General features: G+C 49.5%; 4 protein-coding genes across 4 annotated transcripts; 2 read left to right on the top strand and 2 right to left on the bottom strand.

Annotated features, from left to right (window-relative positions):
* Window positions 1-22: 22 nt before the first annotated feature.
* Window positions 23-1,664, bottom strand: FMAN_04585 (putative translation initiation factor eIF-2 gamma chain; the record flags this gene model as incomplete). The annotated part of the gene is made up of 3 exons (XM_041828689.1): window positions 23-53; window positions 111-1,097; window positions 1,153-1,664. 3 exons carry the CDS (start codon window positions 1,662-1,664, stop codon window positions 23-25), a joined length of 1,530 nt encoding a protein of 509 aa, XP_041679527.1.
* Window positions 1,665-4,288: 2,624 nt separating this feature from the next.
* FMAN_04586 (uncharacterized protein) lies at window positions 4,289-5,925 on the top strand (the record flags this gene model as incomplete). Its single annotated transcript, XM_041828688.1, has 4 exons — window positions 4,289-4,301; window positions 4,373-4,761; window positions 4,818-5,123; window positions 5,176-5,925. The coding sequence occupies 4 exons, from the start codon at window positions 4,289-4,291 to the stop codon at window positions 5,923-5,925; spliced, it is 1,458 nt and encodes a 485-aa protein (XP_041679526.1).
* A 1,007-nt stretch (window positions 5,926-6,932) lies between these two features.
* Window positions 6,933-8,337, bottom strand: FMAN_04587 (putative translation initiation factor eIF-4A; the record flags this gene model as incomplete). Its single annotated transcript, XM_041828687.1, has 4 exons — window positions 6,933-7,586; window positions 7,636-8,060; window positions 8,118-8,195; window positions 8,304-8,337. 4 exons carry the CDS (start codon window positions 8,335-8,337, stop codon window positions 6,933-6,935), a joined length of 1,191 nt encoding a protein of 396 aa, XP_041679525.1.
* A 1,528-nt stretch (window positions 8,338-9,865) lies between these two features.
* FMAN_04588 (uncharacterized protein) lies at window positions 9,866-11,424 on the top strand (the record flags this gene model as incomplete). Its single annotated transcript, XM_041828685.1, has 2 exons — window positions 9,866-10,185; window positions 10,245-11,424. 2 exons carry the CDS (start codon window positions 9,866-9,868, stop codon window positions 11,422-11,424), a joined length of 1,500 nt encoding a protein of 499 aa, XP_041679524.1.
* Between the last annotated feature and the right edge of the window lie 627 nt (window positions 11,425-12,051).

The raw sequence follows: 12,051 nt of genomic DNA, 5'->3' as shown, positions 1-12,051 counted from the left end.
TTCGTTGGTCTAGGTGGATACTCTAAGCAGTACTGGGCTCGAGAGTCACACCACTATAATGGAAGTCAGTTAAGTTATTCTGTGGGGGACTCATGTATGTGGAAACTTACGCAGCAATGGTAGCCCAACCAATGAGACGCCAATGCTTCTCAATACGTCTACTCAGAGCAACCTTCTCGCCGATATTAGTACAGGCGGGGCTGGTCAGGACAAGCTTAGCAGCGTCGTTCTTAATGGCAGCAACCTTGGCGCCAGTCGAGGTAGAGCCAATGTTGACCATAATAACCTCGTTCTTAGCGAGCTTAGCAACCTTGGCTTGTTTACCATCGGCGGTCCTCACACCGAGCAGGCGGCGGAGAAGGTAGAAGTTGACCTCGATCTCACTGTAGATCTCGGGAAGGCGGCCCTTGAGACCCAAGACGAAACCGACCAGACGATCGGCTCGGCACAGAGTAGGATCGATTCGGGTGCCGACACCGATGAGACCGCCTGGGACGGCATATTTAAGGTCATTGGCTTCGGAGTTAAGCGAGACGACTCGACTGAAAATGGGTGTGCACTTGAGGGCACCGCTATCGTCTCGGGAGACAATACCAGGTCGGATCTCGATCTCATCACCAAGCTTGACAACACCGTGGAGAATAGAACCACCGGCGACACCACCTTTGAGGTCATCAATCTCAGAACCAGGCTTGTTGACGTCGAATGATCGAATGACGATCATGTGAGGATCTATGCTGAAGTCTCTGGGAGGAACGGGAATGGTGTTGACAATGGCCTCGTTGACGGCATCGATATTGAATTTGAGCTGGGCAGAGATGGGAATGACTGGGGACTTGCCGGCGACAGTTCCTCGGATGAACTTGAGGATGGATTGGTAGTGCTGCTGCGCAGCCTCTTCTCGCATAAGATCGACCTTATTCTGGAGAATGATGATCTTGTCGAGCTTCATAATCTCAATAGCAGCCAAGTGCTCGGAGGTCTGGGGCTGAGGACAAGATTCGTTACCAGCGATGAGAAGGAGAGCGGCGTCCATGACGGCGGCGCCTGACAACATGGTGCTCATGAGAATATCGTGACCAGGGCAATCGACGAATCTGTAAACATCAGCCACTATTCCGTACAACGAGTTTGAATTAAGGATCAACTTACGAGACGTGTCGCAATAGCCTGTAAGTACCGCTGCAGCCATCTCTCTCACAAGGAGGGTCAACTTCCTTCTCACTCTTGTAACTGCGGTAGCATCCAGGGCGAGGGCATGCTTGGTTGTCACATTTGTAGATCTTGGCGTTGGCATAGCCCAACTTGATGGTAATGTTGCGGATTAATTCGTTCTTAAAACGCACTGTCTGGACACCAGAGATAGCCTTGACGACGGTGGACTTTCCGTGAGCCACATGGCCGATGGTACCAATGTTGATAGTAGCTTGGCGGGCAATAATCTCGGGCGTCAAGGGGGTCAGGCTGGCAACATCGAGATCTTTGGGGTCTGTTTGTGGGGGCAGAGGAGGTTTTTGAGTCGTGGGCTCTGCGATAGCTGGGTTAGATTTCTTGAGAGCCGACTTGAGGGGCTTCTCGTCGCCAGCCTCGTTGTGGCCGACAGACTCGCCAGAGTCAGACTCGGACTCGATGTCGTCGTATTTGGGGTCGCCGTTGGCAGACATGATGAAGGCGGGGCAATTTGGACGGTATTTCAGAAGTGGTTTTTCGGTCGTAGAGTAGCGGGAGAGCGGTTTCGAGTAGGGAAATCGGTCGGCTCTGGATCGGTAGAAAACTACAGTCCAATATTCGAAGGTCTCACGAGTGGTTCTCCAGGTTGCGGATCGTAGAGAGCCGAGATTTTTCGTATTTCGCCTTGATGATGGCAAAATTACAGTCCAGTATTCGAAGGTCTCACGAGTGGTTCTCCAGGTTGCGGGTCGTGGAGAGCCGAGATTTTGTGTATTTCGCCTTGGTGATGGCAAAATTCCTCGTGTGCAGTCTCTCCAAATGGCTATGACTCTTACGCTAAGCCCGATTAGGCACGATAGAGCGATAAGGATTTGATGCCCCTCCTCGGGCGAGCTTCGGCCAAAGTATCCAACGTGTCTCACCTCCGGGCATGATAGCGGGCAGTGAAGGTTCCTACCTAATCTAGAGACCTTTGAGCAGTATGTTTCATCGCGGATTGGCGTTGATGGGTGTTGGTTGTATGGCTATTTTCCTTCTTGAGCGACCATATAGTTCTAATAAGAGGTGGGCATTATCAATTATGGCAATTATTTCGTGCCCATCATAGGTCTTGAGGCAAAGCGTACTACAGAGCATCATCACGGCAATAGTATAGGACAAGCCGCCTCATGGTTTCGGAATGAATTATTGCCTGTCAAGACTTAATTCGTCTCAAATCCTCCTCTTTTCTTTCCCGTCGGATCAATCGGCCTATATATATACCTTGGGTACTTGCTTTGTGAGAGGACCTCCCGAAGCTCATGGAACGGATCAGGAATCAAACAATCATTGTTGTCAGCCGCTTTCAGCAAATGAGCAGCTTATGGATATATATATATGTTAACGACTATATGATTGACGATGCGTCTGGGTTTAGGAGCAGATTGGCAATGACGTACTGTAGACTACTCCTAGATGATCACGTGCCAGGCATTTAGCCTTCCACTAGGTAGACGGAGTAGTGGAGGTGATCAATCATATGGGATGCATCAGCCAGCCTCTTTGGATTATCAAACATTCAAGTCAAGAACGCTCGACTTCTCAAGATGGTGAGAGACTTCTATGAAAATTGCTGCATAATTGGAAAAAACTTCTCAAGTCATGCTTGCATATGCCATGGGGCTTGATGCTATCTTTATCAACTTGTGTATCCCGAATTATCACTGACCTTCCTAGAAAGTCTTGACTTGTAACCTTGGATGGGGATATAGCTTGTTGTGTTCATGGTGTCTCACTGTTACAGCACAGCCATGAGCGACCATGACTGCATTCTGCATCTTGGACAAATTTCCGGATACCGTGTGCAACCAACTACCAACTCGACCAATGCCTTGAAGCTAAAAAGTCACTCATTCGGCTGCCAAGATGGATAAAGACGCTGGCCACCTGAGGAGCACAGGAAAATGCATGCATTTGCTTGAAAATAAAGCTTCGGTAAGCTTGGATGGACCGGGTCACCCTGACAGATGCTTAATGCAACATCCTTGGTGGGCCACACCCCAAGCTCAAGCATGGATCTCAGCATATCGAAACAAAACTCGTTTGTTGCCGCCGAAGCCTGCAGGTGGCTGGATGGCCATCTGGCTCATCACGGCTCCCACAGTGCTGATTGGTCATACAGAGGTAAAGATGTGAAGCGCCTGCAGGTAGCAGCCTATCAGACCGGCAGATCAACGTCCAGGGACCAAAGAGCGGCTGCCTGGCACAGCCAATAGGACAACAAGGATGCCCTCTATCAAAGACCCACACTTCAACACCATGTCCTTTAACCGCCGGGCAACTTCTGCCATCCAGTGATATTGCACAAGCATGGGCAATCGACATGAGGGACCTACCCAGGTACCATGCAAAAGATGTCCCGGACAATTCCAGCCGAGTATCGCTGTTTCAATGGGACAATTGCCTTGTTGGTGTCTCGAGGTCATGGGAGGACAGGGTACCCTGTCCGCACAATACAGTACCGCTTCACATAACACCGCAGCTGTCCCAAATCTCTCTTGTGATCCCCTCTCTGTTTCCATACCGCCCGTGATCCTAAATTATTCAAGATTACAGAGGACTCAGAGTTCATACCTATACTGGTGTTACGAACCTCAGCAACACAAAGTTCTCAAGCGCCGACTGCTGCTGACAAAACCAGGCCAGCGGAGTTTGACCTCACATCCTCACAATCACTTGGGCGTCTAAATCCAAACCGAGTCACTTAACGGGCGCCTGGCATCTGCCTATCACAAGTCTTGCTGCTACCCGCCCTTCTTTCTGGTAAGGCCATCCTCTGTTACTATTCTCGGCATCTCCCCCTCTCTCATGCCCTGTCCCGTTGCTGGCGTTTTAATGGTGTCGAATGAGAGTGCTGCTTCCCTATGTTGCCGCCAACCTCAAAACTCGCCATTTCCCACTCGAGTCCGCCAGGCCGGGCCTCTCTCCCAATCCTTCGATAGCTGGTCTCTCTGTTCTTTTGTAATTTGCTCTGTTCTATTACGGCTGTGAGCTTGGACTGCGTCGAAGCTCTTATACACCCACTTGCACATCTTTCTGTTGATATCTTTCTCCTCTCACACATTCACCTGTTATAAACATGGCTGGCCCAGGTTCGTCTCTGATCTGAGAGAGAGAGCTGATGACAATCAACGATCCATGATGCTGACTGACTATTCTCTAGAAGATAGGAGGCGGCCTGCCGCACTCAACCTCGCTTCAGCACGGCCTGGTACCTCGGAATCTTCATCCTCGGACGGCTCTCTGAAACCCAGAACTCCTCGATTTGCTGAGGCTACTTCTGTTCACTCACCCGTCGAGGCTCGGTCCCCCTTTGCCGACCCCGAGAAGTCGCACGTTGCTCAACCTCAACCCGCAGACGTTGGTTTTGGCTATATCGGCCAGCGAGAATCCATTCCCGTCCCAATGACTCCCAAGACGCCACTCAAGAGTGCCATGAAGGTGCCAGGGACGCCTGCTCATCTCAAGAATCCCTTGAGCCCAACATTTCGGGAGGAAGATATTCTGGAGAAGCGCGAGGCGTCAACTGACAAGGAGCAAGCGCGCGATGTGGTATGTAACTCCTCTATAACAACTGACTCTGCGACATCCCACTTACACTTTGACAGAAAATCAAGGCCCGAGTCCGCTTGGCCAAGTTCGCTCTCCGTGGTGTTAACTTTAGCTGCTCTCTTATTATCCTTGCCATGCTTTCTGCTTCATTTACAATCTTTAACGCTACCAAAGCTTTGCCTGATCAAAGCAAGATGCCTTCATGGGCCAAGAACACCAGCGCATGGCCCCAGAAACTTGTTCTTGCCATGGCATGCGTGTCTCTGGTCGCTTGTATTGTTGTTTTCATCTCCTACTGTCGAGGTGGTCACCGACGTGCCGAGAAAGTCGGTACCTACTATACCATGTTCGCCATTGGCTGGGTAAGTCGCGTACCTCGTGGGTTTGGCTTGAGCTAGCATTGACTTGATATAGTTCATTCTTGCCTTGATTCTATGGGTTGTCACAGCTGTTATTTTCCAGAACTCAAGGAACAACAGCGGAAACCAGGATATGTGGGGTTGGTCTTGTGTTAACAACCATCGATCTGAAGTCTTCGGTGAGAAAGTCGACTATGCTCTTGTTTGCCGTCTTCAGAATTGGGCCATGATCTGCATCATCATTGAGGTGGTCATCGAGGTTCTCTGTATTCTCCTCTACAGCGTCGTCTTCTATCGTTACTACACAAAGCGACGCCTTTTCAAGTCTATGGACATGCGAGACCGTGCTCGATCCGACCTCTACCTCGCCCAGCTCCGCAGCCAGTCTGCTCCAAACACTCCCGGCTTCGGCCCCAAGTCTCCCGCTCTCAGCGCCTATGCCATGTCCCCCCGTCACCCTCCCGCTGCCTATCGAAACCTGTCCGACATCAGCGAGAACCCCACCACCTTCACGCCTGGTACCCAATTTGCTGAGCCCAAGTCTCAATTTGCTGCCCAGGAGACTGGCTTCAAGCTCCAGGCTCCTCCTATGAAGGCCCCTTCTGCTACTCCCAAGCTAAATCAATCTGCCTTCACACCCACTGAGGCCTCGCCTCCTGCCATCCCCACTGTCCAAGTCTCGCAACACGGGCCTGTGAGCACTGATGAACCCACTTATGAGGCTGTCCCTATCCCTGGTGCCTATGCCGGCCAGGCTGTCAGGAGTCCACCTCCTACGCAGACTCATTTTGGTCAGGGCTACTAGATGGTGTTGACTTTTTCCCGAAAAGACAAAAATGCAGGTTTGATTGATTTGTTAGTTCTGGCTCAGCGAGCTTCAGCCGCGTTCTTTAGGCCACGGCTTGTTTGGGTTTATATATCATGGGGCGGCGATACCACACATGGCGTTACGACGGGCAGATCCAAGATTTGACTCGGGACCACTTTATTTATCCTTGACTTTTCCTTTGTTTCACTCTCCTCAAAGATAACAGGAGTCGTATATAGTGTACTGTAATTTGGGTATGGATGTACATTCGAGCATGTGCAGAGGATGACGAAGACGATGGAATGACGAGCTACACACAATACTTTCGCTCACGAGGGCTTTGCAGGCTATCGGATTAGGTACTTTATTTAATCATCAAATTGGTATCTAATTTGTCGACGGTACAGTGACCTTCAGAAGGTAGCATTCTTCAAGTCGTTAAATGTCGCAGAGACGCCTAGCACTGAAGAAGTGAATGAATAAATAGTAATTATGGATATCGACATGTTATTATACCACAACTCATACATCCTATCAAGTCACTCGGCATTTGTATTCACGCGAAATTTGGTCAAAGTCTTGAAATAGAAAAAGGAAAAGCATTCATCATGATAACGACACCCTAAATAACAGAGACAAAAGCAGGTTAAAAAAAACCGTTGCATTACTTTTGGTAGCCCCCAATGCACCCCCCAAAGGTATTAAGGGCGCAAAGGACTGCCCCCGAAGCCTTTTGCCATGCGGCCAAGTCGAAGTTCTGACCTCCTCCCCGACGGTCACCTTCCGGACCGGCGGCAGCTCGAATGGGAAGGCCTGCCGCCCTTCCAGCGCGGTACTCTAGAAACGAGATCTATCAACAACTGCCACAAGAGATTTCTCCGTAAGCTCCTCCCAAAGATGTCAGGCTGCCCTGTATCGTCCACTCATAAATAGCTGATGAGGCAGCCTGGTAACGGATATCGGAAGACCCGTGTTGCTTTTTTCAATTTTTTTTTAGATTGAACTTAGATGAGGTCGGCAACGTTCATGGGCATCTCCTCAATCTGGGTGCTGTAGAACTGCTCAATCTCACGCATCATGCGGACGTCCTCAGCGGTGACGAAGTTAATGGCGACACCCTTTCGGCCGAAACGACCACCACGACCAATTCGGTGAATGTAGTTCTCACGGTTGGCAGGGAGATCATAGTTGATGACCAGGGAAACCTGTTGAACATCGATACCACGGGCCAAGAGATCAGTGGCGATCAGGACACGAGAAGAGCCAGATCGGAACTCCTTCATGATCAGGTCACGCTGAGCCTGGTCCATATCACCGTGCATGGCGGAGACGGTGAAATCACGAGCAGTGAGCTTGTCGGTGAGCCAGTCAACCTTTCTGCGGGTGTTGCAGAAGATAACAGCCTGGGTAATGGTGACAGTCTCGTACAAATCGGAGAGGGTGTCCAACTTCCACTCCTCCTTCTCAACGGCAATATAGAACTGCTTAATACCCTCCAGGGTAAGCTCGTCCTTCTTGACCAAGATGCGGACGGGGTCACGCATGAACTTGGTGGTGACCTCAAGAACGTCCTGGGGCATGGTAGCAGAGAGAAGGACAACTTGGGTGGACTGGGGGAGAAGCTGGAAGATATCGTAGATCTGCTCGGTGAAACCGCGCTGAGATGATGTTAGCATTTGGATCTCAATGGTAAGTTGTTTTCCTTACAGAAAGCATTTCATCGGCCTCGTCGAGAACGAACATCTTCATGCTGTCGGTCTTGAGGAAACGGCGCTGGATCATGTCCTGAACACGACCGGGAGTGCCGACAACAACCTGGGGGCCGTCCTGAAGGGCCTTCATATCCTCACGGACACTGGTACCACCGATACAAGCGTGGCACTCGATTTGCATGAAATCTCCGATGGCAACAACGACCTTCTGAATCTGCTGAGCAAGCTCACGGGTAGGAGCAAGGATCAGAGCCTGGCACTGCTTAACGTTGGTGTCGATCTTCTGGAGAACAGAGATGGAGAAGGTGGCGGTCTTTCCAGTACCTGACTGGGCCTGAGCAATGACATCGTGACCCTTGATAACGGGCATGATAGCACGCTGCTGGATAGCAGAGGGACGCTCGAAACCGTAGGCATAGACTAAGAATTATTGTGAGCGGCATGCGAGGGATTTGTTGAGGTGTGTGAGACACTTACCACCTCGGAGGAGCTCAGACTTGAGGTTCATGTCATCGAAGGAGTCGACGGTCTCATCGTAGTTGGACTCGATCTGTCCTGCAAGGCATGTGTGGTCAGCAAGTCTGTTGGTGATACGGATGGCTTGTTCTCATTGCATGAGCCGCTCGGGAACCCAAGCGCATCGTGAAGGACGCAATAACTCACCCTCGGGGACATCCTCAAGACCCTTGTCAGCCATATTTGCGGTTAAGGCTTTGGAAAATCTAGATCAAGCACAGCTCGATCTAGAGTTGATAAATCGCGGGGTGACGGAAGCGAAAAAAGAGGGCAGAACTTCTACTGGAGAAGACTGCGCCGTTGTGTCGTTTGGTTGAGAAAAAAAACTGGTATCGACTAGGATCAGGAGTCTCGTGAGAATGACGAGAATCGACAAGAACCTAGGATGGGGATGGTTATTTGTGTTGTTTCCTTTGGATGGAGTATGAAGGAGAAGAGGAAAAAAAAGTCGAATGAGGGGCGGTCGTGGAGGCAGTATATTTTTTTTCATTGCTGCCCACCCGCTTACCTCAAGAGAGGCACTGACCAATGATAGAAGACCTTAGCGGGGCATCGGGATTAGGGTACATTTCGTTCGGTGTCTCTGCCTTGCATTGGCAGGGCACTTACCAGTCACAGGGCAGCCACCAGTCTAAGGTCTCTACAGTACGGTACAGTACAGTATGGCGAGTAATTTTTTTCCTGAATTTTTTTTTTGCTTTGGGTTTTCTAGGAACGTAAGAAGTTTTTTCCTTGCCTCATGTTCACCACCTACCTACCTATGATAACACAGGCTGCAGTCATCCCACTATGCCCCGCCCCTCGCTAGAACCTTGAAAGAAAAAAAATATGCCCCTCCACCCACGGATCATCGTCCGCCACCTACAACGCTGCTTTTTGGTGTTTCTAGTGACTGATTGTAGCCTGCCTGTGTGTGGCATGTGGCATGCCATTGTTCTCAACTTCAATAAGAAGCTTGTCATAGGTTGGCCCATCCATACCCAAGGTATACACATGATAACCGCCTAGTGTCTTTAAGGTGCAGGGGACGGAAAAAAGGGATGCGGGTGACTCCTACTTCTGTTTTGAAACTATTGTTCACAGAAGAGAGCATTTCCTGTTGCAAATGTACTATGACAATTATATTCCAAAACTGTAGAGAATGGTATATCAGTCTTCGGGGTTGTCATCTTTCGCCACACATCCAAGATATTCCCTCGCTCGCTGAGAGGAATGATAAACCATATCACTCGGCTTGTTATAAGCTACCAAGTCAGCTGGTGGTTTAACAAACTACAAGCCTACCCTTTGCAATGAACAATCGTCAAATACCCATGATCAGGCACCTAAAGTTAGGCCAGAGTCCACACTTTATGGAGAGTCACCGTAGCCTCACTTTTGAGCAAGAGTCAAGCTGCAGTGTAACTCCAGGCAGTCTCATCTTTTCCCGTAAGGCTGTTACCGGAAACAATTCCTCAGCCGAATTTTTCTTCCGCCCACACTAAATTTAGTAGGTAGAAGTTAGAACTCGCCGTACCTGGGTGATATCAACGTAGAGGTACCTACCTACCTACGTATCGTATCATAGGTACCTCACCTTACCTACACTTCAGTCTCGTTTTTCTCATGAGTTTTGATTTTCAGCGGACTCTTCCCATTTTCGCTCTACAAGTTACTTCATTCATATTTTCCATAGCAGCCCAGGCAACTGCGGGCTCGGCACCACTCAAATGCCTTCAGCCATCGTCAGCAATGGCACTGGCCATCATGATTCACTCTGTGATAGGAGAGACGACAAATATGAGTCAACTTCCCAAAGTGACTCAATTCCTCCTCATCCACTAGGACTCAAGCCATTAGGCAACCAGTATTTCTTCACGGGTCGCAATGCGAGGCGCTCAATTGGGAGCTGGAGAATTCTGCCAGACGAGGTTCTCTCCCTTGTACTAGAGCAGTTTGATGCTGCAGCTCTCTTGAAGCTTGGCCACACCTGCAAATTCTTATACGCCTTTTGCCACTCTGATGAATTTTGGAAGCCTATCTTTCTCCGGTAAGTCACTTGAGACATAAAGGCACTCTGAAGTAGCTGTTAAACTAAGCTCTGTGAAGGTCACCACCACCAGATAACAAGGATATCCGATGGCAAGGATCATGGAGATCAACTGTTCTAGGTCTGCCCAGTGACCAAGGGACCAAAGTCGACTGTAGCAACGTCTTCTCAGATGTCCTTCACCGGCCATTTGCCTGCAGTCATGTCATCCTTACCCGGTTCACCTCACATATTCCCAAGGCAAACCAGATCCGTCGCTTCGAGAACCTGACTTACGATCAGTATGCCGAGAAATGGACTGAGCAGCCATTCGTGCTTACCAAATGCATCCAGGAATGGCCAGTATATGAGGGGTGGACTATCGATAGCATGCTCCAGATGTTTTCCAAGGTCGAGTTTCGTGCTGAGGCTGTTGACTGGCCATTCGCAACCTATTACACATACATGAAGAACAACAGCGACGAGAGCCCTCTGTATCTCTTTGACCGGAGATTTGCAGAAAAGATGGGGATCAGTGTCGGTAAGAAGCCAGGCACTGCATACTGGAGACCAGACTGCTTTGGCCCTGATCTGTTCGAGGTTCTTGGAGACGAACGCCCTGCCCATCGATGGCTGATTGTCGGTCCTGAGCGAAGTGGCTCAACTTTCCACAAGGACCCCAACGCAACGAGTGCTTGGAACGCTGTAATTCAAGGATCTAAGTATTGGATAATGTTCCCACCAGCTACACAGGTGCCCGGTGTTTATGTTTCCGATGACAGCAGCGAAGTCACCAGTCCCCTTAGCATTGCGGAGTGGCTTCTTACTTTTCATGAAGAAGCACGGCAACTTCCTGACTGCGTGGAGGGTATTTGCGAAGCGGGAGAGATACTTCATGTTCCCAGCGGATGGTGGCATCTGGTGGTCAATCTCGAGAGCGGCATTGCACTTACGCAGAACTTCGTGCCCCAGAGCTTGAGTCTTGTATCAGAAGTTGTTTCCTTCTTGCGGGACAAGGCTGACCAGGTCAGTGGATTCGATGATCAAGTGGCGGACCCTTATCAACTCTTCGTGGAGAGAATGAAGAGCAGCTATCCAGAAGTTCTACACAAAGCCCTGGACCTGGCCGACACGAAGAGCGGCAAAAAGCGTAAATGGGATGCTGCTGTTGGTGGAATAGACCATAACCAAGGGCAGGAAGGAGGTGACGGTTTCAGTTTTGGTTTCGGCGGCGATGGCGATGATGTTGAAATACCCTAGAAAGACTCCCCATTTCTACCCTTGCATTTCAATACAAGTTAGCGATTTATGGCTCCTTTCTTAGCTAGTAGAGAAATATGGGGGACTTAGCAGAAGCAAGCCCGCCCCCATCCTGCAAGATATAACATCAGGACCTGTGATACGCTCGGCAACCATCGAGTAGTCACCGGAGTTGCCACTGTGAGGTTGATGCAATTAGGCAATTAGGCAATTGGCAGTCAAATAGTGAGCGACGCTCTGTACAATGATTCGTTCTAGGTATGTTGCATGAATGTGGCGCCTGGGAGACAGACAGAATGTGCTATTCATTAGAACTGAAACCTCTATACTTGTTGTTACGATTAGACTCTTACTCAGTCGCAGCATCACTCAATCAGGGCATGTGATAGTTTCTTTTGTCTTCGAAAACACTACTAAGACCTAACTACCTACTCCTAGGTAGTGACATGACCTTGCCAAAACGGATGAAAGGAAAAGTTCTTTGTCCCTGAGATTTGTGTTCTAGTTGTGTACCTCTTCCCGTACTAGGAGACGAATTTATGGTATCTGTCGTGGCCAAAACAAAAAGAAAGAAAAATAGAAAAGAAAGAAGAGAAATGCCGCATGATCTGACATATCAACTAAGAA

This window comes from Fusarium mangiferae (genome assembly GCF_900044065.1).
Source record: "Fusarium mangiferae strain MRC7560 genome assembly, contig: FMAN_scaffold003, whole genome shotgun sequence".
In the NCBI taxonomy this organism is placed as follows: domain Eukaryota; kingdom Fungi; phylum Ascomycota; class Sordariomycetes; order Hypocreales; family Nectriaceae; genus Fusarium; species Fusarium mangiferae.
This window is presented reverse-complemented; position numbering and strand designations above follow the sequence as displayed.